At 48.1% G+C, this 23,856-nt stretch overlaps 11 protein-coding genes across 11 annotated transcripts; 6 read left to right on the top strand and 5 right to left on the bottom strand.

The window, feature by feature from the left end:
* Positions 1-205: 205 nt before the first annotated feature.
* On the top strand, positions 206-2,896 carry EV420DRAFT_1502084 (uncharacterized protein). Its single transcript, XM_060471100.1, has 6 exons — positions 206-505; positions 553-1,046; positions 1,097-1,159; positions 1,242-1,768; positions 1,816-2,609; positions 2,633-2,896. Exons 1-6 carry the CDS (start codon positions 301-303, stop codon positions 2,842-2,844), a joined length of 2,295 nt encoding a protein of 764 aa, XP_060338229.1. The 5' UTR covers positions 206-300; the 3' UTR covers positions 2,845-2,896.
* On the bottom strand, positions 2,788-5,982 carry EV420DRAFT_1684992 (uncharacterized protein; the record flags this gene model as incomplete). The annotated part of the gene is made up of 9 exons (XM_060479270.1): positions 2,788-3,226; positions 3,357-3,766; positions 3,801-4,152; positions 4,200-4,478; positions 4,542-4,654; positions 4,745-5,321; positions 5,615-5,689; positions 5,756-5,902; positions 5,950-5,982. The coding sequence occupies 9 exons, from the start codon at positions 5,980-5,982 to the stop codon at positions 3,029-3,031; spliced, it is 2,184 nt and encodes a 727-aa protein (XP_060338228.1). The 3' UTR covers positions 2,788-3,028.
* Positions 5,983-6,419: 437 nt separating this feature from the next.
* Positions 6,420-8,361, top strand: EV420DRAFT_1502079 (uncharacterized protein). The gene has a single exon (XM_060471099.1). It carries the CDS (start codon positions 6,919-6,921, stop codon positions 8,017-8,019), a length of 1,101 nt encoding a protein of 366 aa, XP_060338227.1. The 5' UTR covers positions 6,420-6,918; the 3' UTR covers positions 8,020-8,361.
* Positions 8,362-8,873: 512 nt separating this feature from the next.
* EV420DRAFT_1635220 (hydrophobin-251) lies at positions 8,874-9,381 on the bottom strand (the record flags this gene model as incomplete). The annotated part of the gene is made up of 4 exons (XM_060476419.1): positions 8,874-8,921; positions 8,978-9,065; positions 9,118-9,189; positions 9,263-9,381. 4 exons carry the CDS (start codon positions 9,379-9,381, stop codon positions 8,874-8,876), a joined length of 327 nt encoding a protein of 108 aa, XP_060338226.1.
* Positions 9,382-9,572: 191 nt separating this feature from the next.
* On the bottom strand, positions 9,573-11,704 carry EV420DRAFT_436952 (uncharacterized protein). The gene is made up of 4 exons (XM_060482113.1): positions 11,654-11,704; positions 10,396-11,583; positions 9,963-10,345; positions 9,573-9,903 (listed from the first exon to the last, which is right to left on the bottom strand). Exons 2-4 carry the CDS (start codon positions 11,297-11,299, stop codon positions 9,898-9,900), a joined length of 1,293 nt encoding a protein of 430 aa, XP_060338225.1. The 5' UTR covers positions 11,300-11,583; positions 11,654-11,704; the 3' UTR covers positions 9,573-9,897.
* On the bottom strand, positions 11,186-12,709 carry EV420DRAFT_1502075 (uncharacterized protein). Its single transcript, XM_060471098.1, has 6 exons — positions 12,640-12,709; positions 12,134-12,281; positions 11,972-12,077; positions 11,772-11,921; positions 11,654-11,723; positions 11,186-11,583 (listed from the first exon to the last, which is right to left on the bottom strand). Exons 1-6 carry the CDS (start codon positions 12,647-12,649, stop codon positions 11,321-11,323), a joined length of 747 nt encoding a protein of 248 aa, XP_060338224.1. The 5' UTR covers positions 12,650-12,709; the 3' UTR covers positions 11,186-11,320.
* Positions 12,710-12,774: 65 nt separating this feature from the next.
* Positions 12,775-14,137, top strand: EV420DRAFT_1502073 (uncharacterized protein). The gene is made up of 4 exons (XM_060471097.1): positions 12,775-13,284; positions 13,331-13,532; positions 13,584-13,634; positions 13,688-14,137. The coding sequence occupies exons 1-4, from the start codon at positions 12,983-12,985 to the stop codon at positions 14,075-14,077; spliced, it is 945 nt and encodes a 314-aa protein (XP_060338223.1). The 5' UTR covers positions 12,775-12,982; the 3' UTR covers positions 14,078-14,137.
* A 26-nt stretch (positions 14,138-14,163) lies between these two features.
* On the top strand, positions 14,164-15,686 carry EV420DRAFT_1259312 (mitochondrial distribution and morphology protein 10; the record flags this gene model as incomplete). The annotated part of the gene is made up of 5 exons (XM_060466947.1): positions 14,164-14,260; positions 14,309-14,578; positions 14,633-15,049; positions 15,098-15,504; positions 15,555-15,686. 5 exons carry the CDS (start codon positions 14,164-14,166, stop codon positions 15,684-15,686), a joined length of 1,323 nt encoding a protein of 440 aa, XP_060338222.1.
* Positions 15,687-15,856: 170 nt separating this feature from the next.
* Positions 15,857-18,133, bottom strand: EV420DRAFT_1259793 (cytochrome P450; the record flags this gene model as incomplete). Its single annotated transcript, XM_060466972.1, has 14 exons — positions 15,857-16,028; positions 16,080-16,199; positions 16,253-16,339; positions 16,403-16,666; positions 16,721-16,760; positions 16,818-17,019; positions 17,070-17,206; positions 17,257-17,362; positions 17,415-17,480; positions 17,531-17,542; positions 17,595-17,632; positions 17,688-17,802; positions 17,854-17,925; positions 17,975-18,133. The coding sequence occupies 14 exons, from the start codon at positions 18,131-18,133 to the stop codon at positions 15,857-15,859; spliced, it is 1,590 nt and encodes a 529-aa protein (XP_060338221.1).
* A 1,080-nt stretch (positions 18,134-19,213) lies between these two features.
* Positions 19,214-21,097, top strand: EV420DRAFT_1635215 (uncharacterized protein; the record flags this gene model as incomplete). Its single annotated transcript, XM_060476418.1, has 18 exons — positions 19,214-19,278; positions 19,333-19,415; positions 19,477-19,639; positions 19,696-19,705; positions 19,762-19,780; positions 19,839-19,863; positions 19,914-19,939; positions 19,989-20,028; positions 20,077-20,102; positions 20,165-20,176; positions 20,230-20,245; positions 20,301-20,340; positions 20,392-20,492; positions 20,546-20,605; positions 20,661-20,688; positions 20,747-20,804; positions 20,851-20,875; positions 20,926-21,097. 18 exons carry the CDS (start codon positions 19,214-19,216, stop codon positions 21,095-21,097), a joined length of 969 nt encoding a protein of 322 aa, XP_060338220.1.
* Positions 21,098-21,734: 637 nt separating this feature from the next.
* On the top strand, positions 21,735-23,625 carry EV420DRAFT_1635214 (uncharacterized protein; the record flags this gene model as incomplete). Its single annotated transcript, XM_060476417.1, has 15 exons — positions 21,735-21,799; positions 22,086-22,184; positions 22,234-22,243; positions 22,302-22,402; positions 22,458-22,483; positions 22,533-22,567; positions 22,621-22,645; positions 22,697-22,708; positions 22,762-22,777; positions 22,850-23,029; positions 23,077-23,133; positions 23,196-23,223; positions 23,282-23,339; positions 23,393-23,417; positions 23,472-23,625. 15 exons carry the CDS (start codon positions 21,735-21,737, stop codon positions 23,623-23,625), a joined length of 891 nt encoding a protein of 296 aa, XP_060338219.1.
* Positions 23,626-23,856: the final 231 nt, after the last annotated feature.

The following is a 23,856-nucleotide window of genomic DNA, read 5'->3' as shown; positions in this document are numbered from 1 at the left end:
CGCCGTAAGCTGACCCACTGATACCCCGTTTCGGCCTTGTGTTTCGAGGATAATAAGTATCATGAGACGCGTAACGAGCTGAAGTAACTCGTTTATCTTTCACGTTGGAACCTGGTTCAACTTGACTTCCGATTCGAACTTGGGCTTGGGTTGCAAGTTGCACGTGAATGACGGCCCGGTATTCCGCCGCCGCCTTCATCGTCATCCTAGACACACCACATTACTCGTTAATGACATACCATCCACTTGGATCGCTTATAAAACCATTCAATAATATGGGTTACTCCTTAACCATTCAATATGGATCGTCTTACAAACGTTCTCGCTGCACTTAATGCAGGCAAATTACCTTCTCAAGACCAACTCAACGCCTTCAACGACTGGATCAAGGTCAATGCATTGGCGCAGATGGAACCCGGTCATCTCAGCCCCCAGGGAAGAGTCATGGTGAGACATATAGGCACCATCTTGGATGCCTACAGGACTCTAGGGTCGAACAAAAACAGTACGCATCCTTCACACTGTCAAATCGCTCTTCTGACATCGTCGTAGGCGATGATTTGCTTCAAGAAGCTATCTGGCATCTCTCAGAGGGCGACATTTCGGTTCCGGCTCCTTCTGACGTCGTAGACACCGACGAAGCTGCACAGGACGTCGAGAAAATCCGAAAGGCATTACGAAAACTGCTCCAAATTGCATGGTCCAGTATCTCTTCAGAAGACTCATTCGTCTTCCGGGACTTTGCCTCATTCGCACGATCCTCTCTTGCTGATGCCGCTGAAATGGTGGAGGACCAAGCTGCTCGCGCAAAAGATAGTCTGAGAGAGGTTGAGCAAGAGGTGCAGGAAGGTAAGCGCGATACCCTCGGCAGAGACAAGGAGAGAATGGAGGAAGAAGAGAAAGATGTCAAGGTTCAGTTCGAGCACACGATGGACTCCTTGAAGGATACTGGCGCGACAGTGATTGGCGCCGGGCAGGATGCGAAGGCTAAAGCGGAAGAGTTAGCAGACAGAACAGGTGATAGGCTCAAGAACGCTTTCCAAAGGGTATGTACTATGACCAACGCTTCGCATCCATATTCTGATTTTAATCCCAGGCCTGCGAGCAGGCTCAGAAGGATGAAGAATACCGCTCAGCTGTCAATACACTCCTCGATACCGTAGAAATGTGGCTCTCCAAAACTCAAGGCATAACTACCGCCGACCTCGATTCATTCATTCATAAACGACATGACACCCGAGAAACATGTTTCCAAAGCTTTGAAGGAATTGAAGACTCTGGTCGAGCGTTTCGCCAATAACCGGTCTCTCAATGACTTGTTCGCCAAAGCCAAGCAATGCGCTATCGATGTACGCGAAGATAAAGATCTCCAGAAATGGTTCCAGGAACTCCTCCAAGTTATTCGAAAGACGATCAACGATGTTGGGTATATGCAGAGCGAAGAACTCAAGCAAACCAAGAAAGATTTACGGACGCGATGGAAGAAGTTCTTCGTCGAGGACTCGAAATGGAAGACGCATTATGGGGCGTTAAGAAACGAGCTCAATGCTTTCGAGGCCGCGTTGAGCCAGGATAAAGATACGAAGCGTTTGCGTGACGCGCATGTTCAGCTTGGAAAGGCGATTGAACATGGTCTTGTCGAAGCCGGAGCGCAGGCCAAGTCGGGTTTACATGCAGCTATGGAGCAGGCGTCATGGTTCTGGCGTGATATCTTCCAAGTTTACATACCCCGTGCGTTGACATTCATGAAGGGATTTCCGATTCCGAGGTATGCTTCTCCGTCACTATTTCAGTTCTCGTCTAAATATCATTCAGGACGGAGTATATCGATAAGGACTCGGAGCTCGTTCTTGAGAATCTTGATATCTCATCCTTCAACATCCAGCCATCTCACATTTACATTCGAAACATTACAGATATTGATATCAACACGGTTTCCGCTAACGCTCCCACGCGTACTGCCATCGGTACACTTACACATATTCGTGCTCAAGCCATCCAGCTCGCTCTGGATAAGGTCTCGTTCTTCTATCGAGATAAACGAGCTTCCGTTGTCCCGAGCGACTATTCTGGCCTCGTCTCCTTCACTCTTCCCCCCAAAGGCGTCGATATCGACCTCAAGCTCCGCCTCATCCCTGCCACCGAAGAGAGGGAAGTTAAACGCGGTACTCGTATCAGAGAGCGTGAGCTTCATCAGGCTTTCCACGTTATCGAGCATGTACGGGTGGATATTACATCAGACGTTGGTTTGACGATTGCTCAGTCCAACCACCCGATGCTATTGAGTGTGTTCAAGCCTCTAGTTACCTTGCGTTTCCGCGAGGCCGTTGAGCGCGCGTTAACAGAGCAGATCAGGGGTGCTATAGAATGGGCTGACGGGATTGCATGGGACGTTTCGAAGCGGGCAGAAGTGTTCACAGATGGGGGTATGGGGATTGGGAGCGCTCTGTCTGCTGCGATGTGGTCTGAGCTGGGCAGGCTGAGGAAGATGTCAGGCTGGCAGGCTATAGGGACGGGTACTGGGGTGGTTGTTGAGGGAGGGAAAGATACAGCCCTTGCGATGGGTGCAGAGCCGCAGATCCTCTCTGGGGAGAAGAAGGGGCCTTTGGGTATAGCGTCTACGAGTTTGAAGATCAGTTGGCTGGTGAGGTTGGTGCTGAGGATGCTCAGGCTGTGAGAGAGGTAGGACGGGAGGAGGTGACGGGTTTGAAAAGGGGTGTGGAGGCCATGGCGACGGAAGGAAAGAGGCAGTTCCAGTCTTTCATGCAGAGGGTTGAGGAAAAGACCGCGCAGGAGAAGAAGACGAAGGGATGGCGTAGCGCTGCTTTTAACATTAAAGCTTGAATGTTTTTTGTATTTTGTATTATTAGTGTACTATGAAACATTATCTTCAACGAGATGTTGCGAAGCATATTTCAACCTGCTGCTGTTGGATCGAGCATTCAAAGTTTCGTATGTCGACACGAAAAACAATCAACGCCAGAAGTGTTCCCCGTAGTAGTTAATAAAGAATTTCTGATATTACTCTTTACGCTACACAGGAAACTGGGCTTTTTGTACGCGTCAGTTCCTCGATATCGATCCCTACAGCTCCAGCTCCACCTTCCCCGTTTGCTTCAACTATGAGGCGTATGAACAAGGACCGTCCTACTTTCAGAACAAACACTGGCTGAACGACGGAGCCTTGAGCCACCATAGCAGCGCCACCACTATCTCGGCGCGATATCTAGAGGAAATGTCTAGAATCAACATTAGCCATGGCCGTCAACCAGATACAAAAAAAAACACGCACACAGGATGGCATCAACGCCTTAGACGCCCTGCTGAACATAAAACCTCATATTTTCCCGATACACCTTCTGCTTCAACTGACCCTTCAGAGGAACATACTTCCCCCGCCTCCGCCGATTCTCCACAAACTTCCTCAGCGTCTTCCTATTCCACGTAATCTCCTTCAACCTCCTCATATTCACCCTCCCGGGGACATACCGCTCGTCATCCTCCACCTTTGGCTTGAAGTTGGCTATACCCCGCCACTCATCCCTCGTCACGTTGTCCCTCCGCCGTCCGGTCAGGGTGTAGATGTTCTTCCCCTTCCAGACACGCCGACCCAGGCGTTCCTTGACGCGCTGTATCGTTCGGGCGAGGATGATCTCGATGTGTGCGCGGAGCTCGTCGATCTCTTTGATGTCGCGTTGCAGTATCCGGATGTAGAGATCGAGGTCGATGTATTTGACGGGTGTGGGTTGGATGGCAGGGGGTTTCGCTTTCGAGGTCTACGTCGAATACGGGGTCAAGACCTAGTGCTGACTTGACGCGAGTGAAGAGATTGGGCGATGAGTCCTGCTTTGAAGAAGATGTGGACGTATTAGAGGGACCAGTAGCGATTATCGGCCACTGGTTTTTGGCGATCTTGCCGCGTCGGAAGTTATTGAAGAAGGTGAGTTCGGCGCGTTTCCGTTTGAGAAGATTAGGCATCTTTGAGTGGACCCACCGCATGAGTCCCACGTTTTTGTCGCGGTTGCTCAAGCCAAACACGGGGAGGATGGTTCCCTTGTTGATGGCGAAATGGGGAGCTCGTGCTTGGTTTAAGGGTTTGGTCAGGACTTCTATGCGTGTCTGATGGGCGACTTCTCGCTCCAAGTGGATAGCCTGAGGAGATAGTGGCGGGCAAGAATGGCATGTCCAGCTTTGGAGACGTGACGTATGAGGAGGTTGTAAGTGGTCGTGTTTGGGGACGCGTGAGGGTAATGGTACGATGATTCTGGGGACGGTGTTGAAACACCCCAGTCATCGTCGTCATCGAAACTAGAAGCCATGAACTGGGCACTCTTAGGGATTGGTACGGTAAGCACCTCGAAAGCCTGGACGAGCTTGGACACGTTTCCCGTTTGGCCAACCATGTCGACGATGTTGTTGAGCGCGGCAGTGGTGAAATTGACGGGCTCGGGTAAAGCAGGCGGCGATCCAGCCAAGCCCTGGTACGCAAGTGCAGGACGGTCCGGGAAGAGAGATCTATTCCATATCCCCACTGGACATACCAATTGACCGTGTCCACGGAAGTTGTCTTGGTCATAATGCGAAGGGTCAAGCCAAAATTGACAGCTGTGAGAGGCTTTCCCATGATTCGCATAACGTCCAGTATTTCCTTCATCTGGGCATGGGACACGTCGTTTCGAACGTCAAGGTCATCCTTACGGGCAGGGAGACTCAGCCGGTGCTGCGATGGCCTGGAGACACAGACCATAAGTCTTGGACCGGGGGATAACGCCAAATAAAACCATCTCCTTCAACGTGTTTAGTGCCGCGACAGGATGAGCAGCTGCGGCAAACTGTTCCAAAAGAAAGTTATAATCCTCCAAGTCTGGTTTCTGTCCGAGGGTACGGATGTTGCCTAGGATCAACTGGAACCGAACCTCATAGGTGTGAGGTGCTGGGGGGTGCTTGGTGGCAATCCGACGGTCCGCTGCACTGCGAAGCTTCTCCGTGGGCACCGTGCAGGCGCGCAAGGCTCTCTGGTGGAAATGAAGGGGGATGTTGGTGGTTCCTAGTTGGTTAACGGCGCGTAGATATGTCTCCCAAGTACGAGTCGGATTTTTGTTGTGCTCAAGATTGAGCCAGAGCCTGTCCAGCTTCTCTTTCTCGTGGAAGGATGTCGGTTGTTCCTTCAGGTTGTGGTCATGGACATCATTGGCAGCGACGGTTACGTATCGTCGACGGGACGAATGGCCTGCGCTATGACCGCGATACGAGGAAAGAATGGAGGAGCCAGCTGAAAGGCATCTGCGCATTTCAGCGACCGTCCCGTCGTGACAAGTCGGCTTCAAGTTCGAAATTTTGGATTAAATTATATTTGAGAGCTGTTACCAAACAACGCGTATGACGAAAAACACTACCCTCTGATTTTACTTTTGTGGCTACAGAACGCGCATGGCTGAAGTACAGTTATTCGTTATGAGAGAGTTGGAGTAATATAGATGCAGACGGAAATGTAGTCGCACAGTTTCATGATGATACCGTACTGCCAATGGAAAATTCACAAACCCAGATCATCTTCAACGGCAAACGAAAGCAATGAATTCACGAAGAAGGGTAATTGAAGATAGCAGCATACCTCTCCCATACGCATATATATATCATACATCTCCTCTGCTATCTTATCATCTCCAATATTTCCATCGACGTAACACTGTTCCCACGGATAACCTTTTCGGTGTGAGCACATCATGCAACCAAACAACCAAAGTGGGCGTACAACGGTGCCAATGGGATGTTTTTGACCAGGAGTCGTTTCTTCCAGTGCATCATCGATGACCAAGTTCAAGAAAAGATCGTATCCTCGTAACGTTCCGCTCACGTTACGGCCGCCTTGGAGATGGACGAACAATCTTTTGTCCATAAACTAGGGTGAAATAAGTTTAGCAAGGGATGTAAACTATGATAAAATACCTTTTTCAGCTCTGGTTGGCTTGCCTTGGACATGATGGTTGCTGCTGAAGGTGTATGCTGTTGTCGCGTGTTTGACATCAACCTGTGCCCCACAAAAGGACTCCCACACTGTCGCAGATTCGCTCCTATCACCCTTCCGGTCTGTAATATTTCTTCTTGAGCACCTGTTTGGTGTGCTGCACATCGTCTGTCACGGTACAGTCGACCGCTTTCTTTCCAGAAAATTCGCAGCTCACAGAGCCCTCCCATTTTCCAGTTTCGATTTGTATTCTTGGGTCCTACCTATTATAGGGCATGGCTACTCCAGCTCCACCACGCCCCATTGCTAATACACCAGTCTCTGGAGGTCCTTCCACGTCACGGCAACGGGACTGGTCCCGAACCGGTGAACCTGGTTCAGCATTTAATGGAATCGGACGAGGACGGAGAGGCAACGGTGGAAGGGGCGGGAGAGGCGGGAGAGGCGGGGGACGTGGAAGTGGAAGGGGAGGCGGAGGAGGCGCTTCAAAGCCAGCGGAAACTGCAGCAGACGCCAGCGCGGCACCACCGCCGCCGCCGACTCAAACGAAACCAACACCACCGAAACTTAATACAGCCCCGAAACAACCTTCAGCAACGTCGCCTGTGACGCCGACGTCGGCTAAAGGGAAAAGTTCTTCAAGACGTTCTTCACGAAACAGCCCTGCTGCCAATCCTCCGACTCCTTCGACTGACGTTCCTCCAACCCCCACGACAACTTCCCGCTCTTCAAACCGCCGTCAGCGTCCACAAAACCAGTCAAAAACTCCAAAAGATGTACCGAAAATCAATGCACCACCAGCCGCTAGTGAACGGCCATCAAAGCAACGGAATCGTCCAGCTCCGCTTAACGCGCCCTTAAAAGCCGCCTCATCTGCTCCAGCTACTGCCAATCACCTAGACGTTCGCCATGATATTGATGCACTCGTGGAACGTGTTCGAGCCTCTGCAATGGCTGAGGCTCGACCCACAACGCCAGGCAGTCACATTGACTGGGCCGGAGATGAGGACGACACGCTGCCTGATCTAGATGACTGGGGCGTCAAGCCTAAAGTCCCTTCAGAGCCCCAAGATTCAGCGATATCTCCTATCATTGTCGAGGGCCTGACGCCTCTTCCTGATCTAGTTTCAAAGCCCACGTTTGCCGAACACGATGGATTGTCGCCGTCCATGGCGTCAATATACCCGCCCAATTCTGGCAGTCCGCGGCAGATGGACAGTGTATTCCTTGAGGAATCAAAGAAAGAAGAGGTATCGTCAAAGGAAGTCGACGCAGCCGCCGTGAGCGTGCCTCCCTCTCATGATGTTCCTGCCGTCTCTGAAACAGAGTCCCTTCAACCCAAACCTAGCATTCCTGTTACTGACCCACCCAGAGCACCCCTTCACCCTTCCCTACCTCCCAAACCTGCTTCGTCGGTTGTATCAGTCAACTCGCGACTAAGTGCAACGCCTATGCGTAATCCTACACCGCCAAAGCACAATAAAAATGGAATATCATCTAAACCTGCAGAACAGCCAAAGCCAGTCGAGCAATCCAAACCTACTGAACAACCTAATCCCCCAGAAACCTCCATTACTACGGAGAAGTCGGACCTTTATCAATCTATACATGCTCCATCGCAGCCCAAGCCTCTCCTAGTCGTTGATCCCCCAAAACCTGGCCTCGAAGCTTCTATACACGCACCCAAGCCAGGCGAACCAATATCAGCTCCCAGCGACATCACCACATACGCCGCCTCGCGCAACGGACCACATGCATTCAACCCTACTCACAACCGTAATCTCACTGTCGGTCGCCAGCCTCCCATGCATCATCCTTCTCCCATACACCTCAATACCCGGTACACGCGTTCGGGCGCGTCAACACCGCGACGGGGATTCATGCAGGACGGCTACCACGCTCGGACTCATTCATCTCCTCCCACGGTGGATAATCATCGGCCACACCATGCTTCTCGACCTATTCTCACGGGTGATGCCCTTTCCAGGCTCGCCAAGACGATAGGTGGGACTTCGCCTAGGAGCACGGTCGTCGTCGCACCCAAGGAGTGATTGATTCCCTTCTTCTTCTATCCCTCTGTATTCCAGGATCTTCATCACACACTCCCATCTCCTAACATCTGTATTTATGATTACTTTTTGACTTTTACGAATAATCTCGATACCCTTTTCCCTAGGTCCTATTTATAAATTTCTTTTTTTATGTGTACATGTGCTTGCTTTTGATACCATGTTCCTTCCATGAAATCAGTGTTGGTTGCTTTTGTAAAATACCTTTTTTGCTACGAGTTCCATCGGGTTTGTACGATAGACAGTGTATACTCATCCGCTACGTATTGGTAGTAGGTAGGGACAGGAATAATGGATAACAACATCATGCTCGGTTACATTGACAAAGTCGTGACTTTATATTCATTGATGCTGAGAGATCGGGCGGCGCCACTCCATCGAGGATCTTCGCGGTAGAAGAACGACCACAATGTACCTTGTTATACCAAAATATACCACGCAGATTTATTTATATGACTACAAAATGTCGAGGCATGTCAATGGATTTCCAGGTAGCTGAATCGCTCGCATTTGTGGAATTCCTTGTCTTCCTCGATCACTTGCAATTGTTGGTCTGTGGATATTCTATCCCCTCAGATCTAAGGAGATCGTGATTATGAGCTTAGTCTAACTATGGCAAAAACATTGAAGTCGAGTGTTCTTTTACCTTCTCAATACGCGTTCGCTTGAATACTCTCGCTTAGATGAAGGCAAAAACGTATACGTGTTAAGTAAATAAATCTAAAAGGTATCGCATAAACAGCGGTATTTATGAAAAGCTATCTAACATCCTATGCCAATCCGCATTTGAAACAAACAAAAACCAAAAGATTGACACCAAAAATCCATGAGCACCCTTAGAGTCCCAAGTTGATGGGGGTGCATCCGAGAGCGACAACACCGTTCTATAAAGCCGATCCCCGTAAGCTTCCGTGATATCTACACAGATTATATGACTCACGAAGTTGTTCTTCTCGCAGCAAGCGGGCTGGTTGGTGCACTGGGTAGTTCCGAGCCCAATGACGGTGATGGGGTCGCAAGTCAGACCACTGCAGACATTATCAGAAATATCCAGATAACTCGTATCATCTGAAGACCTACACATCGGCGGTGATTTCACCAATGGGGATGTTAAGGAGACCCAGAGCGTCTGTTGACGGCAGAAGACGTGGGCTATAAAAAGGGTTGCGTCGAGTTAGAAGATGTTCCGCAGGCAAGGAGAAAATGCCTCACGTCCTGAACAGACTTGCAGCACTGGAGAGAACCAGTGTTGCACTTCCCACCGGTGACGGTGGTGTTGGTCTCCTGGGCAGCAGAGAATGCAGCCAAGGCGAGAAGAGTGAAGGCAGAGATACGAAAGAACATTGTGAGATGAGATGAATAAGACTGTTACAACTGAGAGCTGTTCGACTTGATGAATTTGTCAGTGAGTTACAGGCTCTTTTATACTCTCTGGCACTCTAAGAAAATATGACATTCCCTGTGAAGAAAATTAAAAATAAGATAAGCGATAGACTGCCTGCACTGAGTGGAGTACGCCGCTTACAAAAATCAATTCTTATCACCGACGTTTTTGTGTTGTTTTTGTCCGGGACCGCATCTGTACGGTGGATCATATGAGGGGAAGTTAACATAGACGCTCAGTTTGAAGTGTTCGGTACCGCAGTCCCCAATGCAAGCAATACAATCCATGGAAACGGATTCAGGTGATAGAATTGTTATACATAGCCCGATACCAGCTATGTATTACGACCTTGTTTGACGAAACCTCTAATCCCGCAAATCGATCTCGAAGATGTATATTCCATCCGCCCAAAACAAACGAGCTTCATTGACAGCCAGAATGGGGACCCGAAGATCGTAAGAATATGTCGTTATCTGCTACCACTTTTTGAGAAATTCAGTTTGGTACTTGCATACACGAAGAAAACTGACATATCACGTACTGGTTCCACGTGAAGAAGAGCCTTCGCTACCATGGAAGGGCACGCGAGTCTTATGAGATCGGACAGCTCAGGCGCAATAATACCTGGGGCAAGAGACCGAGGCGGGAAAGATATTTTGATGTTGACAGCGCGTAACTCCTTCATGCACGATCGGGTAAGCGCAGCATCGAGCAGGGACCACTGATGGGTATCATGAAATGTACGTGAGTTACCGTCGCACCACAGTTTAATGGTGACGTCTTCCAGACACCAATCCTGTTCGCTCATCTGGAAAACATTTGTCCACCACTTAAATAGCCGACGATGTAAAACACTATTGGATATCTGGATCTGCAAATATCTGAGATGATACAGTGGGAGTACCATCGGGTGACGGGTCAAGTCTAGATAAAAGTAATTAGACTGAGGTAAAAGGATCTGGCTCATGTCGTACCTAGGTCAGAGGCAGTCACCATTCGAATTGGTCCAAGGAGGAGGTCTACCAGTGTGACGCGTGATGCTTCCATCAAAGACATGATTATTGGAAGATCATTTAGACTTAGGCGTTCAATTCGTAAGGATTTGAGGTGACTCAAAGTGATGGGCGACCAGGGATTGAGAAGTAAGCCGACAGTGGGGATGGCAGTCAGTGACAGACGGAATGGCACTTCGAGAGTCTCCAGTAGTACGGGCGGCGGGTGAGGAACACGAAGGTGCTCGTTGGATCGGACATACACGGAACCTAAAAGGAGATGGCGCAGGGAGGGGAAACATTGGAGCAATGAAAAGAAATCCTCCGTCCGCTCGAATTGGAGTGTGTCAAGCTGAAGGAACTTGACTGCCTTGGATGCCAGAGTGCGTAATTTTTGGATGGTGGCGACTGAATTGAAACGGCAAGACAGGATATGGACAGCCTCAACGTTTACAAAGGAGACAAGCACAGATGACAATGTATCATCTGAGGCTGTCCACTGGGATTCCGCAGTCGTGCCGGGACCGATGACGGATACCTCTCGCACCAGAGGTGGAATATGCGGTGCCAAAAGCAACGGAAGGAAACGCCTAGACGAAGTACCGTCTGTAAAACATACTCTGCAAAACAGATGCAGGCGGCATCGTTGCAGAAAACAGCGCCCAGCTAGGGCACACGCTTGAAGCGAAAACGGCTCGTCTTGGAGGAAATCAACAATGAGGTCGACGAGCTCTTGCGGTAAGCCTGGATCATGGGCGTCGTCAGTCAACATTGCTCGGCAAGTGCCGATTTCAGTTGTGGTCTTATGGGCAAAGTACGGTACGTCGCGTGATAAAAGACATTCCAAGAGCACATGTACATGAGAACCTATAGATGCGATATACATAACAGAAGAAGGAATGAAATATCAGTACCGCCGGTCATCATACCTTGCACGATCACCACCACCACGCTCAACACCACCGCGGTCAGCACCACCGCCACCACGGTCAGCACCACGGTCAGAGTCACCACGTCCACCACGATCGTAGTCTCTGCCACGGTCATGGTCGCGGTCACGATATCCACGGTCGTAGTCACGACCTCCACGAGGACCACCCCTGCGGTCATCATGGTCGCGGGCATAGCGACTATCGTAAGGCCTGGGATCGTATGGGCGTTCATATCCAGCTGAAAAGAGAAAAAAGAAAAGAAAAAGATGAGTGCCATGGCTAAGGATAAAAACGTGCTACAAACTCACAGCCGCCACCGCGCTTGGGCGGTCCATAGTATTTTCCAGGTGTTGGGGTCCTAGCACGACCACGACGAGCCTGGACTTGGTTAGCGCTGAAAGTACGAAATATACCGTGTCAGCACACCTTTTCAATGACGAGGTTCTTCCCCATAAAGTCTGTTCCGTTCAATGCAGTGACAGCAGCATCAGCCTCTTCAGCGGTCTCCATTGTGACAAACCCGAATCCACGAGAATCACGGGTATGCGGGTCAAGCATCACGGAAGCCTTTTGAACCTGGACGTAACAAATAAGTAAAGCTGTGATAGGTGAATTGTCAGACTCACCCTTCCAATTTTCGCAAAAGCAGCTTCGAGGTCACGAGCATCTACCTTGCGACTCAACCCTGAGACGTGGAGGTTGTTCCCGGGATTATGACCTCCACCAGAACGGCTTGAGGAGAAAGTTAGATTATTGTGTAGGATAGAGAAGGCTCGCTCTCAACGTACCCTCTGTCACCATTCTTAGCGCCCGGGCTCCGGCTCCGGCTCGACCTCCTCTGTTCACGGTACCCACCTTCATCGGTTGCGCTCAATGCAGGGTCTTGAGAAGGAATGGATATCCCCGTGTTGGTCGGTGCCATATCGGATTGCCAGGCTGTATTTGAACATGCCAAAGGAATAGAAAAGGCAACAGGTCAGGTTGAATATGCACAGGGTAGACCGAAATGGCGGCATGACAGCGAAAAAGGCCGAAAACAAAGCGACGGAACGACGTCAAAAATCACAGTCGAAGTCGGTAAAAAGAGAGAAGCGAATATCTCCCCTTCAGGCGGAAATATAAGACTGAAATGGCGATACGTTGCTGCAAAGTGAATACAGTGCTGCTGAACCACGTTCGTCGTCCTCAATACCGATAGATACAAAGGTCGGCATGAAGAAAAATGCCGCCGTAGAAATCGAAGCAAACGGATGTGCCGTTTGCCATTGCCGTTGCACTGATGAGGAAGACGTACCGTCATCCATGTTTGAAGATTTTGTAGGGATTGGTAGTGATGATGTGGTTAGAAGGAGGAAGAGGGCGTCGGAAAAGTGGCGATGAAATTTCACATTGTTTGGTATCGAGATGTGCACATAACAATGCATTGGTCACGAAAGATTCAGCTCTCTTACCATTCCTCCAAACTATAGGAAGAGCTGCAGGTAAGTAGAATAAATGGCTGTAATTGAATCGTTGTCGTTTTGCCGAATTAAATTTTTAACAAAGGAACGTTTCTAAACAAAATTGCTTATCTTATCTGATGACCAACTCGTTCTGCACTACTGACGAATCATGGAACTTATATTTTTTCTTCCAGTATGTCCCGACTTGCAGATTCGTCGACGACCATCGATACCGTCGGGAAGAAACAACATCCTGTCTTTTGGTTTCCTGATGGATTGACGATCTTGGGCCTTGAAGATCATCTGTTCCGCGTACATACGACTGTACTTTGTCGACACTCCATTTATTTCTCAGATATCTTCGAGAATGCGTCGGTTGTTGGTAAACAAAGGGAATTGAGTGCTGGTTTAGATGGATGCAACTTCCTAGACTTGAACTCTCGACAGGTATCGGTTGTCGATCTAGTTTCGTTGCTGGAGCATCTGTACCACGATGTGTGAGCGTTGCGTCTGTATACACTCGTCCTTGCTAAAAGCATCCAGATCATTGCTATCATCTACCGATTTCTCTCGCATTGGCTCTCTTTTACGCATCACGAGCAAAGAGCAGCTCGATTTCCCTGCGTTTCATGAACTGGCTCGACATAAACTCAGTACACTGTTTCCGGAGGGACCTGTCCCATACTTTAATTGCGATTATTCGGGGGAGGCCTTGGATTTAGCAACAAGGTATCAATTGGAGCCTGTAAGATCTTCTTCAATCCAAGGGATCACAGCTTACTAGTTATTCCAAAAGCTCTTCAAGCGACTATTCTATACTGTGGTAACCACAGCCCAATTTCACGAGGTAGAATTCATAGTATGGAGCATTTTACACCCGCCTTATACATAACTCAACAGGTAAATGACAACGACGCTCATCCAAACGGCATGGCGGAAACACCCATTCAAATCACAATATCCACTGAAAACGGCCGGCGCTGTGAAGAACTCATGGCCAACCTAATCAACCATTTTACGCCTATTCTTTTCACTCCTCCAGCCACTTCACATATGGCTTGCACCGATGTATTTGCAGATAAATGGATGCCGTTGGTCATCCAGCCTGCACTGGAAGATGATGGTGTTTACAAGCCTTTAGAGTCGCTTGAGCGGATAAAGCTCATAGATTGGAGGAAAGAAGGCCTCTGTGCTTCTTGCGTCGAGGACAAGAAAGTTGAGTGGACGGAGGAGCAAGAAACTGTATGGAATTTGATAGACGGATGGCTTGGTTTGAGTGGTAAAATGTAGGAAAATTGTGTACGAAAGAAAAGTGTATTTGATCCGGCCCGTCAATTCCGTCCGTTTGCCTCTTCGTTTGGTGACTGCATGTCTCCATGCACCCATTTGCGTCCTATGTCCTGCGAAGTTATTACAAAGCAACAGGATGGAACGAAGACAATTTGTTCACGAACCTGACTCGGTCGTCTGATGGTAGGCCTCGTCGTATGTCTCTGTGCCAGTGACTGACTTACTGGACAGCGATCCTCGACTTTACCGTACCCAAGGGTCTCCATCTGTCCATCTCAAAATCTCCAAATGCACTGTTCAAGACGACTTATTCGATGAATGCGATGCCCTCGCTAAACGGCTCGGTTGGGTACATCTTCACGTCCTGCGACCTCAATGTCAAAGGTTCGGGTGACATACGATTCAAGGACATGATTGAGCGTTTCAGAGTGTATGACCACCCACGGAGACCTGAAGGGAAGGAAGACGAGTGGTTAGCTGGTCAACGTGTGGATACTCGCGGTACGTGGGCCCCAATTCACTGTGCAATGGTGGTGGTTGAACAATTTTGTGCAGACTACCTTCTGTACGGACGGTATTACCTACCAACTGGACGCCTAGATGCTCTCTATTCTACAAGACTGACATCGACGCTGCAAGCCATCGTTGCTGCTATTTCTACGCCGCCGTCGGCCACGACACGAGCTCAACGAAGTGCCGATTCCAGCAATGTCATGCTATACCTTCAGCATGATGTTGGGAAATGGTGCTCGGAGTATACCTGGAGCGCGGAAGACGGTATGCTTGGTGTCAAAGTGCTTCATAACTTTGGTCGTCTCGCCAGCGACAGCCCCGCGTCAGACGACGGCGACAAGGGCGCTAGCGTTGGGGTCAAGCGTATCGATGAGGAGGACGCAATAGAAGGCGGGCTGAAAGGACGACTGTCTGCCGGTGCAGAAATTTATTTCAGTGCCAAAGAGAAGAGCGCCGGAGGTGAGCGTCAACTGCAGTGACTTTCCTCAGAAACTCAGATCGTGTTAGTCTCGACCGGAATCAGATTCTCTACCCTCCCAGATGCAACGCCTCTTTCCTTCCAACTTCCAGCTTCAATATCCTCGCCCATTCCAGGACCGTCTCCAAAAAACCTGCCATCACCTCCCACTACAATTACCGCATTGTTCAATCCCATGCTTGGACATCTCTCTGGTGCTTACTCCGCGCGCATCTCCAGAGATGTAGCCTTGTCATCGCGCTTCGACTTCAATGTCTACAGCTATGAGAGCGAATGGACAATGGGTGCCGAATGGTGGCTACGGCGGCCACCATTGGAACCCAATGACGATGACGACAACGATAATTCCCTACCCATTCTCCCTTCTGAGGCCAGGCCGAATGTCGAGCCCGGCCAAGTTCAAGGCGTTGTGAAAGCTCGTGCGTCAACAAATAATGTAAAGCATCCTTCTCATACCTGTCGTCATACTGATATTCATTCCATTAGGACGTCTCCATCATGTGGGAGGGACGGGTTCGCAATATGCTTGTCAGCTTGGGCGTCGTTTCAGACCTGTCAAATCGATCAAAACCCATAAAAGCCATCGGATTGGAGTTGTCATATTTCGCGTCAGGATAGATTGCCTCATAGATCCCACACAGAGTAGTGGCATCCATGGCCTTTGGGAAATTTCTAGACAGAAAATGATGACTACAAGTTTGAATTTCTGATATCGACGGGAATGGGTATGGGCTATAATTTATTGATCCGTTATTACAATACAAACCCTCGGAAAAGATATCCGAGCTTTACGTCTGGGATACATGAGGTCGTATGAGGAGAGGCAACTGGGCGCCCTTTTCTGGTTCGGTCTTCAGCATGGGGTGCTGCAAGATCTCTGTGCGCTTTGTAATACAATCGACCGGAACAGCCAGTTCGAGTTCGAAAGCACGGACGACACTGAAAAGAGCGGCTTTCATCCTGAAACAACCATCAATATACAGCGTCTCAAGTCACATTCGACAATCTTACTCAATGATGGAAAAACGAAAGCCAATACAAGAGCGTGGACCTCCAAAGAATGACATCGTGTTCGCCCACACACCGGGCATATTTCGTACCGTCTCCGGAAGGTTTTCCCAGCGTTCGGGTCTGCAAATATGAAGATGAGAAAGAAATGAGAAACAAGACAACGTTTAGGGTACTTGAAATCGGCCGCGTCTTCCCCCCAAATGGATTTGTCTGTGTTCAAGCCAACAACTGGGATCATCACACCTTGACCTTTGACGATTCTACAAAAAACCAACCATTGAATCAGACATGTCGGCAGTTAATGGCAGAAGAGTGATAGATACCTTAGGCTACGATGTATGATCCCTTTCTTGTCTGTCACGGGGCAGTCCAGTGGGAGAATGTCGTCCTTTGCAGCTACACGAGGCACAGTCTGGACTGGAGCGAATATACGCAGCGTTTCTCGAATGAAAATATCAAGATAAGGTAGACTGTTGAGCTGATCCATGGTGGGTGTATCGGTATCAAGCGTAAGAAGTTCGTTTCTGAGCTTCTTCTGAGCTTCTGGGTGAGCGCAGAGGGCGTAAAATGACCATGTTATTGCAGAACTACGTTAGGTGAGTCTACAACATCGGCGGATTGACGATGACATGATGACACACCTGGAAGTTTCGTGACCCGCAATTAACAATGTTGGAATCTCTGTGGTAGAAAGCAGTCAGATGATTCTGTTGCACAATGATGAGCAACAACACTCACGAGCGAGAACATCCTTATCAGATAGGCGCTGAGAAAACGGCAGATCCTTGGCAGTGTTGGATCGAATTAACAAGGAGATCAAATTGTTGGAGTCATCAACTACTCCCTCGTTGACTGATTTCTTAGCGGAGACTATCAGCTGTTTGCCAATAGCGAAAAGGCCGGTTTGGACTTGATGGAGGGCACCACTGTTGCCAAATGGCTACGGATAACATGCTTAATACTACGGCAACGTCAAATAACATCACTCACAAGCATCCTGAGAAACGGGAACATCCCTTTCAAAAATGAAAAAATACTAGGCTTTGAACGGAAAACAGCATCGAGGGCCGTTGTAAGCTCGTTCTGTGGTGCTTCTGCGTTTGAAGCGCCAAAATCGTAACCGAAACCTGAGTAATATTGTCCATCTTTCTGAGGGGACCAAAGAGTATGCTCTCACCAGCGAGGCCGATGATATCCAGCGTCATGCGGCTGACCCAGGGGAGAACATCAATTGATGATCCAGCATCAGCCTCAGAAGCAACTCTTGCAAGATTATCACGAAGCTGATATTTCTTATGAGCTGTTATCAGTTAACTCCGACTAATTGTAACTCACGAGGATAGATTTTGCCACGAAAATGCTTGTCATCTCACGCAGTTGAGACGTACCGAAAGCGGGATTCTATACATCTAATTTCATCAATGTTTCCTATGATCACGTAGTATACGCACCATGACTCGCCGCTGTCAAAGTCCATCAGCGCTCTTATAAGAATGACGAGGAAGACGAGGATACTTGTTTTCGGTTCTCAGGCCCACTCACAACCAGAACGCCTGTCAGAAGGAGGTTTAAAAAAATGACGAAAAAAGTGGGAAAAGGGCTCGTTACCTGGTCCGGCTAGTTGACTCAACATGTAGCGAATATACTCAGGTTTCGGCCAGTCATCAACGTTGGACATGATGTGCTGCAGAGCCTTAACGTCGGACGTGTACAGCCAATTAGCCTACACACTTCCTATGAATATTCTTCTTTAGGACGATGATGGCTAACGAACGTCAAACGGTCCATTGTATCGCATTGTGGCGCCATATTCTTGTCTCCAATCATCGTGAAGACGAGAATTGTCCTAATCTCAAGTCATTGAAGTCCGAGCATGGGGGACAGAGAAAGCTTACCTCCATCATAGATTCCTGTATATTGCCCAGGATAAATCCAGGGCTCGGCGGACCTGGAAGATGACGCAGAGGAGAGCAATATTCACGAAGCCAGTTTTCAAAAGCTTTGTATGTCAGATATATCCCAAGGGCGACCGTGGTTGAGACGAGGAAGTCCATGTTGAAGACTCGAGGAGCAAAACTCCAGAACATACTGAAAGTACTGAGTGTGGCTGCGGACGATGACAGATATCGCTAAGGCGCCCAAGAGTCCCCTTGATGCTTGGATCCGAACAGTTCAGGACCGGTCACCGATTCGACGGTACTGTTCTCAGCCAAAATGGTATCTGTGGTATTCAGACCCAATACTGACTAAAGATTGGATCATACAACAGAATAACATGCGGTTAAATAGCGCAGGATCAGAAAACCGGCCGCAGATTCCTCTGGCGCTATGAAAGATCCCGGGGAAGCCGGAGAGGCAGAAAACTAGTAAACTAGATTGATTGGCCACCTCAAGGCCACCTCTGCTGATGCAGCTCAGGCAAATAAGGTCACGGTACTTCGTTGGGGTCGGTCCGGGTGATGCCGGGTTTCACGACAACTCTCCTTTGTCAACAAACCGTATGTATGAGATGCCACTGATATGACTCCGGACGACAACTGCCGCCTTGGCGTCGATTTCTTATTCCGATAGGAACGATGTCTTGCCACCATCAGAAAATTTCTGCTTGCAACGTGACTTTGAGCGGCATCTCTGCTAATATTAGAACTTCGTGATCAGTGGGTTGATGCTCATTATCCTGTCCACTTTTTGAATTGAATTAGGGCTTTCTGACGGCAGATTTCCCTCACTCCGTGTACATCCAGGTGTTGATTCCACTGCCTTGAAAACACTGTTGATGCTAAAAACTTTTTAGCGGCTGCTGTTGAAATTTTAGCTCCGCGCGCGCCGGCAGCTACCCAGGGCCGATACGCGTCGTGTTCTTCGATAGTGACCTGTCATACAAGGTGCATTCATCTTCAATAATTGACCTTGTAATACACGATACAAACATACTCCGGAGGAAGACTTCCGAATGTATTTTGCGAAGTAGCAACCACGTCTAGTTCCCCGTTTTCACGCATACTTTATCTGGACTACGATCATCAAAACCGGAGTGGATGGGCGCTATACCGTACTCATAATGTGGCCGAAGCTGTTTCAGTCTTGAATCACCCTGTGCTCCCATACTACTTCGAACTTCTTCATCTTCTTCCATGACGTCTCTCGACTTTAACCAAACGCTGGGTGCGTCGTTTATCGGCGTCGTCCTTGGATCAGTGTAGGCCATCATTTTGTCATGATGACTGCAGTTGAATGTAAAATGTATTCAAAGGATCTACGGTATATTCGTTTTTACAGCTCTATACCTACTGTATAAGATTCGGTTCCAAGGACAGGTTGTTCTTGAGGGTGTTTGTGAGTTCCTGGTTCTCTCTTCTATGTGTCACACATAATATGACTGGTTTTCTTTGTCTAGATTACGGTGCTGATGTACGAACGTCGCGCATAACCCAATTTCTAGCCGTTGATTGTTATTTTAGGAGTGTGGACACTTTCCACTTGATCCTCGTGTCCCATTTTCTGTATCACTACTCCGTCGCACATTTTGGGGATTTCGAGGCTCTAGCCGTATCAAATTGGTGAGGATGTTTTCGGATTGTCATCCAATTTAAAATGAGTTGATATACCTTCATAGGAGCGTCGCAGTATGTTTTGCGGAGTTTTCTAAGCATACCTACTCAGCACTTCACATAACTTCCAGATTCATATTCCCGTTGGAGGTCCGTCAATCAGCATCCTTCTCTGTAGAAACACTAATTGGATCCTTTCTCTCATCAGCCGTCGCTAGCTCACTAGTTCAGTTGTAAGTTCTATTCTACAAAGATTCAAGGAATGTTACTTACCGTAAACAAGCTTCTACGCTTTCAGGGTCTACATCCGTAAGCTGTTCATAAAGATAATCGTGTCACGTACTTAGATCACAGGCAGTTAGCGGCCAGCGAAGCTATGTCATACCAGCTATAATCGTGTGTGGCCGTTAGCTTATCCTTTCATGCTATCATTGATATATGCGTAGATCTGGTTTTCCTCTGTCCCAGACAGGTGAGTTCGGGTCATGATGCAATCGTGTCCATTATTGGCATTCAATTTATGATATTTCGCAGCTATTGCCGTTGGTAAGGAGAATGTTCTTGGAAAGTTCTACATCTACTAATCATTATACCGTCAGTCCTCGCGGTCAAAATGTCGGAATTCTTCATTTTTCAAGGCAAACACAAAATTTGACGTTGCGCGCACTAGATCCAAAGTCAGATATTATACACGCGGTAGGGAGAGCATGGTGACTTTTTCGGATACTTCAGTATGAATACTCGCTCATCCACTTTTACAGCCCTACGCTGTTAGCGCTCTCGCCTGCGAAGTCATTTCCGACGTTGTCATTACTTTATCAATGACTTACTACCTCCGAAAGAGCAAGACTGGAATTTCCTCGTAAGTCTGACTTTTCGTCGTCCTCAATCTCATTAACATTTACATAGTATTAGGACAAGCAAGGTGCTGCGACTGCTGATACGATATACCATTAACACGGGTGCTTTGACCACGTTAGTACGTTCTGTGCTACTGGTATGAATAGGACTGAATGATTTCTGCTTACAGGACAACGGCGATTGCGAGTGTTGTTAGCGTATGCTCAACGTTATTCTACTCTTGGAACGTGCAGAACTCATCTATGTCTTGATTAGTGGGCTGTTGCACCAGATCAACTTGTCGATGCCGCATTGTACATTGTTATGGTACGCCGTAAGTAATGCGCTAAAATATGGGGTCTTCTGTTGACTGTTTGTAGTCTATACCTGCTCGTTCCTCGCCATGTATGTAACCAGGTACCTATCTCAAGCATCGCGCTAACTTCATATAACAGCTTGAACTCTCGAGACCACCTTCGAAATGTTCTGACGCTAGACACAGAACTGGATCACCTGTCTGGGATCCATACTACTGTCCATGGGAACTCCACCCAGATTACTATCCATACAACGTCGAATCCTGTGGAGAGTAAATATGAGGGGCCTTTTTCCACATCGACTGTTTAGATAGACTAAGATAGCTCTTTTTGTTAAGACCACCTTTAAATCCCAGGTCCCTTCAGATTCAGCCGCAGTGGCGGGAGGTGTGGCAATTGGCTCCCTACCAAGTCGATGATCTGGATCAAAATCAACGTTGATCGGTTAGGATCGGTTCGGGAGATCCGGCGTGCAGGTTAAGTGTCAACTCGGAGAACCTTTCTTATGAATCTGACTCTTCGAATCTAGTGGCGCGAATTCTCAGACAACAGGGAAAAAATGCAAACAACAATTTGCGGACCTCTCTTTCCTCAGAAATTTCGATCAGCGACGGACTGGTTGCCACTGGCAACAAGAAGCTTCACAAACGTTACTTATCTTTCGCTGACACCGTTTTGCTCAGATGTTGAACTCGGCTACAAGCTGCGTGCTGCAAAATAGGTCTTATGATTCCTTAAAAACCTCTCTATTTGTCACCGGTTATAGATATCTTTCTCGTTATTTTTCATCCTTCCATCAGAAATTGGAAAAGAGCGACCGAAAAACGTCCAACGTCGCAGCTCTAGCTTCGGATGCTATTGACACATAGTACATATGTAAGCACTGCAACTTTCCGTTCGTCTCTTTCTTCTTGTACGATCGGACGCTGCGAGTCTTGCAGTTCAAGATGCCCATTCTCGAACTCGACGGTACGCTTGGCGCGACCTTGATTGGCGTTGTCATTGGATCGATGTATGTTTTCTCTCGCCGTTCATAAGAGCGGCGCTTAAATCGACGTGGTCAAGGGTCTACGGTGTCTCCCTCCTTCAGCTGTATTCCTATTGTATGAGCAGACACAGCGCCAAGGACGGTTTTCCTCTTAAGAGCATTCGTCAGTATTTTTTATCGTTTGTTTCCTCCGTATATCATGGTCTATTCTGATGCAGTATCCTTTTCAGATTGCCGCGTTGATGTGATTACGCTCATACCATGATTGACCCTCACAAAATGCGATTACTCACGATTACTGGTATACTAGGAGCATCAACAGTTTTCATTTGATCCTTGTCTGCCATTTTATGTACTACTACACGATTACCCATTTCGCGGATTTCGAAACGCTGGCTGTTTCAAACTGGTGAGCTGGTCTCGTAGCCTGCGATCCACGAGCTAACACAGAGTCATAGGAGTTCTGCTGTATGCATTTTATAAAAGCTATCCGTGCACATTTTTGCTCATTCAGCTCTAATGCCAGGCTCATATACCAGTGGGAGGTTCAGTCCTATTTGTTTTTGTACCGCCGAGCAGCACTGAAAAAGTATCTACAACAGCAATCGTTAGCTCCTTCGTCCAATTGTATGCTTGCATTTCCTCGGGAGATATCAGAGAAGTCTAAGCCATCTGGATCCAGTTTCTATGCCTACAGGCTTTACCTGCGTGAGTTCGCGAAAATCAAAAGTAGACCTTGGCGTAACATTTCAATCAGTCAATGGACGTAGATTCGTCGTTCCTGCAGCCATAGTAAGCGGATTGAACCTTTCTTATTTCAACGGCCGTATCTCACATCAGTCTAGATGTTCTTTTCATTGCTGCAAACAGGTAGGGTTTATCCCATATTGTGAGAAATGTATTCAAGCTGTATATCTCTAGCCATGGGAGCCTGTAAGTCTTTCCTAAGGATTTTTGATCTTTACTCAGTGCTATGTATTTTTAAGCCCTAGCCGCAGAAATGTAGGTCCCTTTAGCTTCACAACAACATGCAGTTTTGACACAATGTTTTCGTATGCTCAGATCGAAAATCAGGTATTTCGAGAAGGAAAGACTGAGCCAGGCGAGTCATTGTTTAAATCCCAGGTATTGCATTCCGGTGAATGAGCCTCAGCCCTACGCCATTAGTGCACTAGCTTGCGAGTGTCTCTGCGACATATTAATTACGTGGTCAATGACTTGTTACATACGGAAGAGTGAAACAAGCATACTCTCGTCAGTTTCGTCTGTCATTTCTGTCCTCCTCTGAATTTCATTCTCAGGTCAAAGACACTCCAGGCGATAGTACAATACGCGGTCAACACTGGGGCGCTGACAACGTCAGTGAAATTTACTATCCTGATACAAGGACTCAGACGATAATTATTTGAACTTTACACAGGTCAATAGCAATTGCGGCCGTTATCAGCGTAAGTCTATTCATGTTAAAAAGGGAAATCTGAGGCTCATCTCAATTCTGGCGGTCAGTGGGTGATTGCGCCCGACGCACTCGTTGACGCTGCCCTATACATTGTCATGGTACGCCGTGAGTAAACTTTATTATTTGTATCGGCTGTCTTCATCACGCATACTCTGCAGTCTATCCATGCTCATTCCTCTCTATGTAAGTCTATCCGATTCCTCTCAAATGTACTGACCTATGGGTATCACACTGTAGTCTTAACTCTCGGCACTACCCCCCGGATATCGGAGACATCATGATGGACGGACCGGAGACTCACATGTCATTCCTCAACCATTCTACGACAACCTATCAGGAGTCTACGCGGCATATCACGCAAGCATCATCAAGCTCAGGCGGCGTCAAATAGAGTGGGTCTTTTGCCACCCAGAGCTATTAAGTGGGATCGATGATACTGCGCATGTATCATCACGATTGCAAGGTCGACGCTTTTATGATGTTCCGTACAAGCTAGAGACCCGTAGCAGGAAACCGCCTCCACGTTGACAACGCATCTTCTCGCAATTTGACCTATGTTCATTTTCCGGCCCGCTTTAAGCTACGATTAAGATTGATTACTAGCAGGTATCAAATGCGTACA

The sequence above is a fragment of the Desarmillaria tabescens genome, assembly GCF_030435595.1.
Source record: "Desarmillaria tabescens strain CCBAS 213 chromosome Unknown EV420scaffold_2, whole genome shotgun sequence".
In the NCBI taxonomy this organism is placed as follows: Eukaryota; Fungi; Basidiomycota; class Agaricomycetes; order Agaricales; family Physalacriaceae; genus Desarmillaria; species Desarmillaria tabescens.
Note: the sequence above shows the minus strand (reverse complement) of the source record. Positions and strands in the feature narration are given on the sequence as shown.